Genomic DNA, 12,987 nt, shown 5'->3' with positions numbered 1-12,987 from the left:
CAGGCTGGAATTTGTGGGCTCAGTATCATTTTTCAGCCCTTTGTCTGTGGTTTCATGTTGCAGCTGAGATGATCTGAGGGGAGGGAACCAATCCCCTCTTCCCTGGGCACAGCAGAGCTTTTCTGGCCTTGTGCTCAAAGCTCTCTGGAGCCAAGCTGATTTTCCCCTGGGATTGCTTTTCCTTTGTTCCCCAAGGGTCACAGAGCTGGCCCATGAGTGAGGGTGCCAGGCTGTTCTGGTTCTATTGCCTGGGCTAGAACACAAAACATCACCAGCTTCTTTCTTCTCCTACCAAGTTAGATCAGGTTAGAGGCTGTTCCCACTTCAGGGGAGCTGTTTTCCCCTCACCTTTTTGTGTAATCCTGTTTGCAATACCACTGTCAGCCTTTTGATCTTTGTAGAGTCTGTCCTGCCACCCTTTAAATCCTTCTCTGGGTGAGAGAGCAGCAGCAAAACCCACCAGGTTTTCCCCATAAGGGAGCAGGGAGGAGAAAAAGAAGTTATTTTTCTGCCTCATATTAAATAGATGTCAGCTGCAGAGGGGCAGTCAGAGGAAAAATCTGATTTTACCACAGCTGGGAAGAGGCAACTTTGCCAAGAGGAGAAAAAAATCCTGGAGTGTGTTTTCCACTCCAATGAACTGTGCTGCTCTTGGTGCTCAGGAAAGCTGTGAGCAAAGTACAGTGGAGTTCATGTGGCCAGAGTGGGGATGTGGAACATGTGCAGGGCAGAAAGCATTTGAAGCCTATTGCATGAGAGTTTGTGCAAGTTCTCAGCTGGATCACTTTGGAGTTCTCCAGCTGCTTTGGAACTGACTTTGGGGGGAAGAAGGCAGAGGCACCTCTGGGATTGATTCATGCCCCTCCATAAATATTGCTGCCTTTTAAAATCAGAGACAGCTCAGGGGGTTTAACAGAAGGCAAGGAAGAAAGGAGCAATGCCCCTTAGGGGCCAGGTGGTCAGGATTGATCCCAGGCTGAGCCAAGGTTCAGGGAAAAATGTGACTGACAAGGTGTTACAGCCTTATTGACCTCATTAACCTCATTCTCTCTTACAAAGCATTCCATGGTTCCTACAGGAAAATTTTCAGTTTCTACTCAAGCTACTTAAGAAGGCAGGAAAGACATTTCATGGTTGGTTTTTTTTGTTGGTTTTTTTTGTTTTGTTTTGTTTTTTTCATTTTCCAAAGATTTTGTTTCTCAAATCAGTGTAACTGCAGGTGGAAGCTTAGAACACACAATACCTACAGAATATTCCTTGCTTTAAAAACGAATAGGATCTCTTCCTATCTTGGGCTTTTCTTAGGGTTTATTCCTGAATTATTTTTTTATTTAAAATTTTGAATGCTAGCACTATGGAATAAAGCAAGAAATGGCAGAACTTGTAATTCCTTGTGTTTTTGCTCCTGCAGTCGTCGGGATGACATGGAGTCTCTAGGCTATGTATTGATGTACTTTAACAGAACCAGTCTGCCTTGGCAAGGATTAAAGGTAGGTTAGGATGCTTTTTTTTCCCTCCCCCAGCCTTTTAATATTATTTTTTTTCACGTTTGGGTAGCATGCTTCTGCCTGCCAGGTGGGTTTATATAATGTTTAGCCTCAGTTGTACAAAGCAGCTTTTCCCAAAGCTTGATATTTATAGACTGTGGATTCTGCCTCTTACGCAGCAGGCAAAATGTGCATTGTTGGACTGGCTTAAAATTTATGCTAAACAATAGCTGACATCATCTTTGCCAGTTATTGTCCTGTTGCAGGCTGAGGCCCCTTTGGGAAATAAAAAATAACATTGTTAGTGGCTTTTTGAATTGCTGGAGAGAGCATGGAAATAATCTCTTGCCTGCAAGTTCAGCCTCAGTGGTGTCTTCAGTCCAGGTTATGGCACAACTGAATAATTATTAACTGCAGCAGGCTTGTTCAGGATTTCCATGTATGGGAGCCAGCTACAGACATTAGCAGACATTTCTTATTTCACTTATTTAGACTCCAGTGATTGGTTTTCATGTTTTAATTGTTTTTCTTTCTTCGTGTGAGAGTTGTGTAATTCCAATGGTGTTGCAGCTGCACAGTTTCTAAAAAGGCAGCAGCTTGTGGGCCACTGGAACTCCTCAGCTGCAAATGAATGTAAAGGGTGCAGGCAGCCCTGAATGGGGCACTGAGTGGGAATTAATACAACTTTGGCAAATGTAGCTGCAAGTCTGCTGTGGTTAATGGACAAAAGCAGCAGCATGAACTACACGAGCTGTGCCATGTGATGGAAGCATTAGACTGCGACAAATGGTATTAAACTGTGGCCAAATCTTAATACCAGATTGACCTTCATTCTCTTTGCAATAAGTGTGTGGGACTTGGAGATTTCACATAAAATACTTATGGTTGACCAAAGGATTTTTGTCATTTTTTTTTTTTTTTTGCTGCTGTCCTTGTTAATCCAGTGTTGCACAATATCTCTTATATTGTGACCTACATGTTCCACAGGCTGCAACAAAGAAGCAAAAGTATGAAAAGATTAGTGAAAAGAAAATGTCCACTCCTGTTGAGGTTTTGTGTAAGGTAAGAGTTTCCAAATGATGTCATACTGTGAAATGGAAATTCTTTTCTTGTTTGGTTTGTTGTTTGTTGGTTTTTTTCCCCCTAAACTTGAGCCAATATATTAAATAGCCTCACATGGCATTTGCTGCTGAATAATTCTGCTTTGGCAGGCAGTGGGTGCCTTGTGTTTGGCCACCCAGCAAGACTGGGAATGTGTACAGGGCAGCATTTGCTGCTGCTCCTTGGCAAAGTTCATGCCACCATCATTCAGGTCTGGCTGACTGTTGGCTGTGCGAGCTCTCAGCTCTCTTAGGTGAGGCTTGTTCAGTTCTTCAAGGTTTACAGTGCAGGTTTGACATCAGAAGTAAATAAGTAACCAAGGTGGAGCTGTCTGGCTCGCCCACATCCACTTTGTGCCTCTCCAGGAGGGTTCATATTGTCTGCCCTTACTCAAGGAGTGCCTGTAGTGGAATTGGATGCAAGTGATCTTTGTTTTCCCAGGGTTTTCCTTTGAGTCTTAAGATTCCTCTTGCACTGTGGCATCTGAGTGCTTCTTAACAAAGATCCTTGAGAGCGCAGCAGGGCCTGTGCCCCTCAGACAGCAGCACCAAGGATTGCACTTTCTAGTCCTGCACATCTCTATCCCCAGAGTCTGACAGCATCTCCCAGGCCACTGAACTGCTCATGGAATGGTTTGAGTTGGAAAGGACCTTAAAAATCACCCAGTTCCAACCCCCTGCTGGGGACAGGGACACCCTCCAGGTGTCCCTAGGCCAACTAGTCCAGGTAGCTCAGAGCTCCATCCAGTGTGGCCTTGAACTTCCAGGGATGTTACACCCTGTGGTTTTTTACAGCACTGTTCTGTGTGCTATTACCTATTACAGGCAGGCTTTAATACAGCATTCAATGTTTAAAAATGTAAAGCAGAAAATCTTTGAAAGAGGTTTTCATAATTTAAGTTTTCACACTTAATGCTTATTAACTGACCTTAATGGAAACAAGAGTGAATCTCTTACCAGATAATTATCATTATTTTAGAGACTTAGTTAATAAGAACAAGGTTTAATTAGGATGAACGATGTGCTTTATAAATAAGTTAAATGTTGAAGGTTCTGATTGCAAACCACCCATGAGGTAACAGTTCTGGGGAAGGAATGTGTACCTGAGCAAATCCACATGCTGAACTACAGAACACATTAACAACCAGGGGCAAAGTGGAATTAATTCATGCATCTCCAACCAGTTTGCCTCTGCTGTCAGAGACAGATGTACATCTTGTTGCCTTTGGTAGGAGGTTTTTGCTGTGAGCCATGGCTTGATTAACACTGTTGATTTCCAGGGGTTCCCTGCAGAATTTGCCATGTACCTGAACTACTGTCGTGGCCTGCGCTTTGAAGAGGCACCAGATTACATGTACCTGAGGCAATTATTCCGTATTCTTTTCAGGTCAGTCTCCAAGTGGAAAAGTACAGAAACTTCTCAGGGATCCAGTTGGGAACTGCTCTGTGGGACTGGCACTGCAGAGAGCAGCTCCTGTGTGTGTGGTGTAGGGAGTTCTTCTGGGACTCCCTTTCATTTCAGAGCTTCAAAAGCTGTTTAAAGGACCTGAAAATTATTGTTCAATGTTCAACATAAAGGGAAAAGATTCTCTTGTTTTTGCATTGTGTGATGTGACCACAGGGTTGAGCCCATGCTTCAGGTTGTGTTGCAAGTACCATAAGAAATTGACCCCTTGGTAGAAGTCTTTGAAGCTTTTTATGTTTGGAAATTGGTGCTGGGCCCAGCAGTGGTACCCAGGAGAGAAATTTCAGTGGAGGAGAATAGTGCTGCTTCATTGAGCTCGTTAGAGCAACTGGAACATAAACTCCACCTTGTGCAGTGAACAGCACCTGTCAAAGGAAGGGCTGGTACTGATCTCTCGAGTCTCCCCCCAGGTGTCTGGAATCCAAAGAATTCCTATTCAATGATGTACAATACTTCAGTCTTTCCTTGAAATTATACCTATATGTAAAAAAAAAAATAAAGCTCAGAAGCTCAGTGCAGACGTGAGTGAGCTGGGCTGCTGCTTCCACAAGTGCAGACCTTTGTGTAAGCAATGAGTAAATGCTGCTGGCTGGCATTTGGGCTTGCTGCAAGAATCCCTTTAAGTTAGTAACACTTAGCATTTCTATACCATTCATAATCTCTAAAGCAGCTTAGAGAAGGAGCTGTCCCCTAGTTGTGGGATTTCAGGCAGGGCTTGGCGTTGGCTCGGATGTGTTACAGCAGAACATTTCCCTCTCTTGCAGGACCTTGAACCACCAGTATGACTACACATTCGACTGGACAATGTTAAAGCAGAAAGCAGCACAGCAGGCAGCCTCTTCCAGTGGGCAGGGGCAGCAGGCCCAAACCCCCACAGGCAAGCAAACTGACAAATCCAAGAGTAACATGAAAGGTTAGTAGCCAAGAACCAAGTGACGTTACAGGAAAAACAAAAATTCCACGAATTTGGACAACGGCGGCAATTCCAAGTGTTAGATCAAGGAGGTGGTTTAAAAACTACATTTGGCTCTTAAATTCAAAAGCAAAACCAAAAGACGTCCTTGGAGAATTTGACTACTAACTTTATACCCAAATGTCCTTGTTATTCATATCATTTCTTCTGGGGATGTTGGGTCATTTTTAACCACTGCATCTTTTGCTCCCGCATTAACCACTTTCCAAAAACAAGAAACTGACTTGGTGTTGGGAATGTGACATTTTTATTTCTTTTGATTTATATATATACATATATATGTCCTTATATATGTATAAATATATAATGCAATCCAAAATCCTAGACCTAACACTTTTTAAGGGATGATTCTCATTGACTAGGCAAGGATCTAGAGACTTTGGGTTCTGCTCTGTGGCAGCTGGTACAGTGCTGTGGGTTTGCTTCTGTTCTGTATGCCTCAAACACTGGGAACAGAAAATTGTGACTGCTCTGGCTTCCTGCAGTGGGTTTACATTGAGACATTTGGTCCAGAGTTCAAGGAAGGGACCGGTGAGCTCAAAATGCCTTGTCTACATCAAGCAGTAACCCCAAACTGCTGTGGATTGCCAACTCACAATTTTCTGAAGTATCCGGGTGCTCTGGGGTGGGGCTTCAGGTTTCCTGATGATTTTTGGATGTTTCTAGGTTATGGTTTCAAAGGGAAATGTTGTGACATGTTCAAATGTAATTGTGTAATAACTGAAAACTGAGTTCTGAAAAGACAAAACAGTTTTTTTCCCACATGGTCTAGAAGCTTTTAAAGTACTTTTTTTTCTTTTTTTTAATGATGCAAATGTGCTGGTGTGAGTCTGGTAAGTCCCTAGGATGAAACTGCCACATCTGTGAGCCAGTCTTGCCATGAAACCAATTCCTGCAGCTGAGCTGTGGATAAAATTGAAACTAATGAGATTGTGTGACTGAGAATAGAGAAGCAAGGTTTAAATTCTGTACTGAGGCCTTGCTGCTCTTCAGTACCTCTTGTCTGTCATTTTTTTATGTATAAAATTACATACTTGCTAAGGTGACAATCCTGGAAATCAAAGAAATGCAGAAGTGTTTACAATAAACTTCAACGTTGTTCTTCACATAGTGTGGGAGCATTCAAACCTTACCAGGTGTCTTTAGTCAAAATAGCTATCAAAAACCCACATTTTGTTCAGAATAAATGAAGTATTAAAACACCTGCTGCTTTTCCCAAGATTGAAGTGGTTCTTGAAAAAAAAATAAAAATTCAGAGATGCCATTAAGTGTCAGATTTTTGGCATAGAGTGGCTGGATCTGACAGGCTGGAAACCAGTTCCTGCAGCTGCAACACCAGTAGCAGCCTGGGTGATGAAGCACCTGGGCTTGGATTGCTTCCTGAAATAAAGAAACTCTGACTGAAGTTCAGAACCCAGCCCAACCTGGGGTGTGGAGGGGTTGACTGTTCCAGCAGGAGAAGGGAATTTGCAGAAATGCACATTGCTCACAACAGCTCATGCTCAGAGTGAGGGCTTTGCAGGAGGTGGTGATGTGTAAGTGGAGCCTGCCCTGGAAATCAGGCTGTGAGCTGGTGGAACACAGTTGGGCTGAAGTGTTCTGAGGTTTAACGTGCTGCTCTCTGCCTCAGACAGTCTCTGCACAAGTGCTGGGTGTGAAGAAAGAAAAGGTCATTAAAGTGATTATCTGCCTGCACCTTGAGGTGATGCTGCAGTGCCAGAGAGCAGAGCTGAGCTCAGTGCCAGGGATGAGCAGGGAAGCTCTGCCATGGAGCCCCAGACCGTTTCTGTTCACTGATTTACATTCCTGATCACACTGTCCTTTGGGAGAGACCCCTTGCTGCAGCCAAGATGAAATTCTTGGGGGTTCAGCACAATTTCATTGGGGTTTTTGGGGAATGACTCTCCCCTTCCCATCACCAAAAAAAGCATGTGACCTTTGGGTAATGTCAGCAGAGCATTAAAGCAGTGCTTGGCAAACATCTGAAGACTTCAGAGGCTTCATCTCTTCAGCAAAGTAGAGATTTCCAGAGTCCTAAAATCCTACATGTCTTTTTGTGGGGAATTCTGCCTTTTAATGAAGATTTTTTTGAACCCAGCTAAGCTGAAGGAGGGGGCAGTGTGGCTTGGATGCTCTGTCACATTGGAGAGGATGAAATGTCTGGTTATTTTTTTCTGGAGTTCATTAAATTCTTTTGTAGTTGCTGTAGCAAAGCCTGTGTGGAAGTGGCTTAAAAGGCTTCCTGGTATCAAACTGGTATCAAATGTTACCCCTCTGGTAACCCTGTCCATTGAACAGGAGTCCTGCAAATAGCAATGTACAGGTGCAGTGATTTGTAAAGTGCTGTTGGAGATGTGCATCTGAGCAGGATGGGCCAGGGAAGGACAGACTCAGATTGTGTGGCCAGTATGCTCATTTACAGATATTCCTGATTTCCTTAACCCAGATCCATGTTAAATCATCAATGAATCCTAGAGTTTACCCAGGCTAAATACTCTGCTTGGTTCCAGAATAACCTGTTCTGTCCATGGCCTTTTTTCTCTTCAGTTTTTTTTCCCCTGCCCCTCTCTGGAACTGTGTGCAGTGTCTTTTGTAACAGCCAGATCAGCTGGTTTGGAACTTGGAGAGGTGAACTGTTCCAGCAGACAGGGCTCTGCTGACTCGGGGAACTTGGGCTGCCTCTCTTTTGCCAGAGCAGCAGTTGTTCAGGTGTGATTTGTAACTGTGCTTACCCTCAGCTTCCCTCAGTCATAAAAGTGACTCAGGCAGTCAATCTGCAGGATAAAGTCTACCAGGTCCATTTGGGAGAGGTGTTTCTAACTCCTGGCACTGGAGATTCTGCCAGGCTGTCAGCAGGTCCATTAATATTTGCTGGATGCCTGTGGTGGTGGCAGGATTGCTCAGAACAGACTGAGACTTCTCTGCTTGAGAATTGGAATTACTGACACTTGAATCCTTCTCACTTGCTTGTCTGGAGAAATGGAGAATACACAAAGTCTGAGCATTTCACACTGAGGAGGTTCTTAGGGAATTGCACTGCAGTTGCTGCTCCCCTGTCAATCACACCTTCAGCCATGGTAATAATAAAGCAATTTGAGGATCCCTCAGGTAGCACAGAGATTTTCAGAGGTTTGGGTAACACCTCAGAGGGACAAGGAGTGATGATTTGGCCCTGTATGGAGTGAAGATCTGTGGAAGTGATGCCACCATGAGCTCTCCAGCATGTTCCTCATGCCAGCAGTGCTCTGTGTGCTCTGAGTATCTGCATCTCACCTGACAGCTGTGGTTGGGCTCTGTCTTTACAGGACTTTGAAGGGACATTTTGAGTTGAATCCAGCCCCCTGTTGCTCTCTGAGCTGGACATTCTCCTGCCCATATTACCTTGGGTTTGAGGAGTTCTAATAGCAGCAGATCATTTGGTAGGATGTCCTTTGTCCTCAGGTCCAGGCTCCCATTTCTTGTGAAATATTCAGACTTCTGAAGCAATGAGTTGATCTATTTCTTTCCACACTCTCCTTTGTTGACTTTGTTTTGGCTGCTTTGATGGAGAAAGTGGTTCAAAAGATGAATCAGTGTTCTCTGCTGAACACACTCAATGGAAAAACAGCATAATTTTTGGTTGTGTGTATCAAGTAAGGATTAGGGAACTCAGGAGTCCCTGGGCTTTCTGTGGGAACTTGCACTCAAGTGGGAATGGCTGTCTTGATTCTGGTGCAGGATTTATTTATATTTTTATTTTTAATGTGACCAGTGCTGGATAAAGAGAATTGTTCCTCAATGCATTAACACTGGGTTTGAAACAAGTTGTTGAACCTCTTTGAAATGACCTGTAGCCAGTTCTGGAAGAGTTAAAGCCATTTTCTGGGTGCTCTCCAGATACATTTTGGACAGAATGTCAGACTAGTAAGACTTGTTTGCACTTGCTTCTCTCTGGATGACAGCACAAGCTATAGCTGAGGTCAGCTCTGTCTGTATTTCACTGAGAAGAGATTTCTGTTGCAAAAACTCGGAGCTGTTGCTGTGATGAACTCACCCATGGGCAGAACCATCCTGTCTGGAGAGCACCCAGAAGGGAAACTGGCTTGGCAAGGCCATCTTTGGTTGAGGCTGTGGAGCACAGCCCTGCCACCTGAGTCACCAGAGAGGAGCACGGAGGGAGGACTGGCCCAGCCTGCAGTGCCTGGTTCCTGGAGATCCGTGTGTGTGTTCCTGTACCCTCCCCATGCCCCAGTGCCATTTGGAATTCTGAACATGAGAAGAATTGCAGTGTGTGCAGCACCTCCCCTCCGTGTGAGTCAGCCCCTGTCCTCGCCAAGGCTGAGGTGTGCTGTGGCTGTCCCAGGTGCTGCCTGCTGTGGGTGCCCAGAGCGTGCTGCTGTGGTTTGTGGTGCCAGCAGCTGCTCTAAGGGGCTGGGTGATCCCGGGCTGGCCGTGTGACACTGCCTGTGCCGCTGCCGTACTGCGGCTCTGGAGAGCTCCCTGCAGTCAGGTGACAGCTTGACATTCAGGGACATAAACATGAGCCACTGCAGACGAGGAGAAAACAATCCTATGAAATTACATCCTGTTTCCTAGTGGCAATAACACAGCTTGTTTTCAAACTGCTGGGCTGAATTCCTGCTGGAGGAATGTGGCATCCAGCTGGTGCATTCAGCCTGTGTCCCAGTGCAGCAGGAGGTGAGAGCCAGAGCTGTGCGAGCTCCAGAGCCGTGTGAGCTCCAGAGCCGTGGCAAATGCCGGTTACCTTTGGAAATGGACCCCAGGAACTCTGCAATTCCCAGATGGAGCAGCATTTTCCCCTTTGAATGACCATAACTGCTGTTTAATTTCCCTCCTGTGAATGCTGTTGCTCGTTTCCATCCCGTATCAGTAAGTTTGCCCTTGTGTTTATCTTGCAGGTTTCTGAGCATGACGAGGATGGGACAAAGCAGAGCAGATCGGAGCAGGACTTGTCACTCCCCAAATCCTAGAAATTTTAGTTGATACACTTGCCAGTGGCTGTGGGCAACCATTTCCTTGGTGTAAAGAACTTAATATCAGTATAAACTGGCTCTGGGCAGTGTCAGTGATGCTGCACTTCGAGTTGTAGCAGCTGTAATTGTGAATATTACTGAGATAGTGAAACATGGTGTCCAGTTTTCTATTGCATTTTTTTCAAGTGGAAAAGTTAACTAATGGTTGACACACAAGTGGAGAAAATTGTGCATATGCCAATTTTTGTTACCTTTTTACTTTGAACTACACTGCTTATGAGATCTCATTGTTTTGGAAGAATGGCATGAACAGTCTTCGGCAACAGTTGTGATAATTGTAAATGCTCACAATTGTGCACTCTTTTCTGGTTATTCCTCCCTGGGTTTTGAAAGTTGTACACTTAAAACATTCTTAAAGTTGTTGGCTTCTATGTGCAACATACCAAGCCAGCTGACATGGTAGTAACCAAAGATTCCAGTTTTTAAGCATATGAAAGACTCTGCCTGCTTACCTGTGCTAGAAATAACAGCATCTAAAGTGAAGACTTAAGAGAAACTTAGCGACTACTAGATAATCTTTAGGACTCTGCATTAACTCTATAATGTTCTTGGTATAAAAGGAAAAACAGCATATTTGTCACGAAATTTAGTTAACATCTTACAACTGAACCTGTATGTAAGTTGCTTAGATAAATGTAATCACTGTAAACATCTATATGATCTGGGATTTTGTTTTTATTTTGAAGCGGGAGCTTTTTTGTTTACAAGTTCATTAAAAACTAAAAACTGTTTCTGTAAGGAAATGAGATTTTTTTAATTTGCCTTGTTAATTCAGTTTAAGAAATTTACATTACCCTGTTTTTAAACCAAGTTTAAGGCCATTTGTTAAGCAAAAGAAGTCATATTTCTTTCTAAATCATTTTAGATTTAGTGTTGTAACTCTTCCTCATTTTGTTTTTAAATAAATTTTGTATTTTTTCCTTGAGGGGGAAGGGGCAGTCTTGCATTTTTATAACCTGTTGTTTGAGACCAGCCCTCCATAATAAGATTGGAATTTTTTAAAATGAAATGGCATCTTTTGCAGACCCAGGATTGGCAGCCTCCGAGCATTGCCATGTCCTGCCTCGGCTGGACTGACGTGTGATTGCTGCTTTGGAGAAAAAAATTGGAATGGTTTGAAAAAATTGGGATGGTTTGAAACCAAGGCATTTTCTTTCAAGTTCTTGTGAAGTGGATATGACCAGATTTCCTCTTGTTCTTGGGGGCAGCCTCGCACCATGCAGAGTTCACATTGGTTACTGCCCCAGGCTGTCTTCCTTCTCACTCCTATTCTAGCCCAGCTGAAAGAAAGAAATACTTTTATTGCTGGTAATTCTTTAACAGTGTAATTTATTCCTTTATAGCATGTCAGAATAAATTAAAAAAAAATGTCTGAAAATGCTGCCAGATGCCTATTGTGTAAATGTTGTCTGTATGTTTGCTTTTTAGACAGTTTTCATGCATGGAGCAGAGGTCCTGCTCACGGTTCATCTTTTTTACTGTTGGAAAAGATCTTTCTTTCCTTTTGAAAACTGTTTCTTCAGGATCATAAGACACTGTGCACTCCTGGACTGGTGATGATGTGGATCAAGGCTCCCCTATACTCTGTCCAAGAAGGATCTGCCCTGAGATGTTAAGCTTTGGGTGGAGAACACTGTGTGCTAATAATAACAAATAATAAACGCTGGGATAGATAATCTGGGAGGCAGGGAGGCTGCTGGGCTGCAGAGATAGCAGAGCACACAGCAGGCTCTGCCTGCCAGGTGCAAGAAAAATGGAGCTCATTCTCCTGGCCACGATGGTTTTCCAAACTCCCGAGTCTTGCCCCATCCAAATAAGGATGGTTTTCAAGCAATGCCTCCTATGAAAACCAGTCTGTTTGTAAGAACTGGTATCTAGAGCACTGTGAGATGTCCTTACCCATGATTTCTGCTGTCTAGGCAACGTGTCTGACAACACACGTTGGCAGGAGGGGAAGAAGCATCAATGAAATGCCTTCTTGGCAGCTGTCCTTGGAGAGGCTGCTCGGAATTGTTGTGGCATCGCTTTTCGTGCTCTGACATGCGATACTTGCTGAAAGGTTGGAGAAAACAATTTGGTTTCAGGAGAATAAATTATTTTCTTTGTCCATTAAATTTGCTCGTGACTTTGAGGGGGGTTTGGAAACGGAGCTGCTCCTGATGAGCTCTGCAAGGGAGAGTAAATACATTTAGGGTGTCAAAATGCATTGGTTTGTAGCTTGGGGAGCTGCACGTGCTGTGGAGGAGCCTGGAGCTCTGTCAGCCTTGCAGATGTGTGGGAACAGAATTTGTTTCTGGGCCAAGTGTTTTGCATCAACAGCCTGTGCCAGATGTGCTGGCCAGGCTGTGAGGTGCCCACCTTAAACAGGCGCCCAACACCCTTTTGCTGTGTGCTCTCCGTGGTTTGTAACAAAGACTCCAGCCCGAAGGATTGAAACTCTGGATCCTGACTTCTGCTTGCACCTCTGCAAAGGTTTTGTGTGGAGAGAGATTCACCTGCCAAGCCCACACTTCTGCAAGCAGCCCCAGGCCCTTGACGAGGAATCATCATTTGGACAAGAGGCTGTAAAGCTCAGGATCTGCAGCCTCGTGCTCCCTGGAAAGTGCCAGAATTCGGGCAATGACATTAGGCTGTGACAACAGCTCCTTATTCACCTCACTAAGCTGCGCCCAGGGTTCCAAAGCAATTTATTAACCTCCTTAGAAGGACTCTGAGAGGCTTCCTAAGGCCACCTTCTAAAGGATTGCTTAATTGGGAGCACGGAGTGCTCATGTGCAGAGCGCTGCTTCATTATTTTTAACCTATTTAAGCCATTCCTTGTTAGAAGCAGTTGAGAGCCTTTTTCTCTTCTCCTGTAAAGGCTCTGAGGAGAGGCAGCTCTGGCTCCCAGTTGCTGCCAGCGTCACTCCCTGGCTGCTGCTCTGCGTGC

General features: G+C 44.3%; 1 protein-coding gene across 4 annotated transcripts in view; it reads left to right on the top strand.

Moving 5' to 3' along the window:
- CSNK1A1 (casein kinase 1 alpha 1) overlaps positions 1-12,172 on the top strand; it is a 33,291-nt gene extending 21,119 nt beyond the window's left edge. For 2 of the 4 annotated variants that reach the window (XM_071443613.1, XM_071443616.1), the window contains 5 exons: positions 1,412-1,490; positions 2,475-2,549; positions 3,868-3,974; positions 4,817-4,965; positions 9,924-12,172. In XM_071443613.1, coding sequence (XP_071299714.1) covers positions 1,412-1,490; positions 2,475-2,549; positions 3,868-3,974; positions 4,817-4,965; positions 9,924-9,931 — 418 coding nt within the window. In that variant the 3' untranslated portion in view covers positions 9,932-12,172. Of the gene's footprint in view, positions 1-1,411; positions 1,491-2,474; positions 2,550-3,867; positions 3,975-4,816; positions 4,971-9,923 lie in introns of those variants that run through there. The other 2 variants (XM_071443615.1, XM_071443614.1) reach the window with 2 other exon arrangements.
- Positions 12,173-12,987: the final 815 nt, after the last annotated feature.

Source organism: Agelaius tricolor, unplaced genomic scaffold (genome assembly GCF_023055355.1).
Source record: "Agelaius tricolor isolate 1412-34295 unplaced genomic scaffold, bAgeTri1.0.p SCAF_18, whole genome shotgun sequence".
NCBI lineage: Eukaryota > Metazoa > Chordata > Aves > Passeriformes > Icteridae > Agelaius > Agelaius tricolor.
The sequence above is the reverse complement of the archived record's forward strand: the minus strand, read 5'-3'. Positions and strand labels throughout refer to the sequence as shown.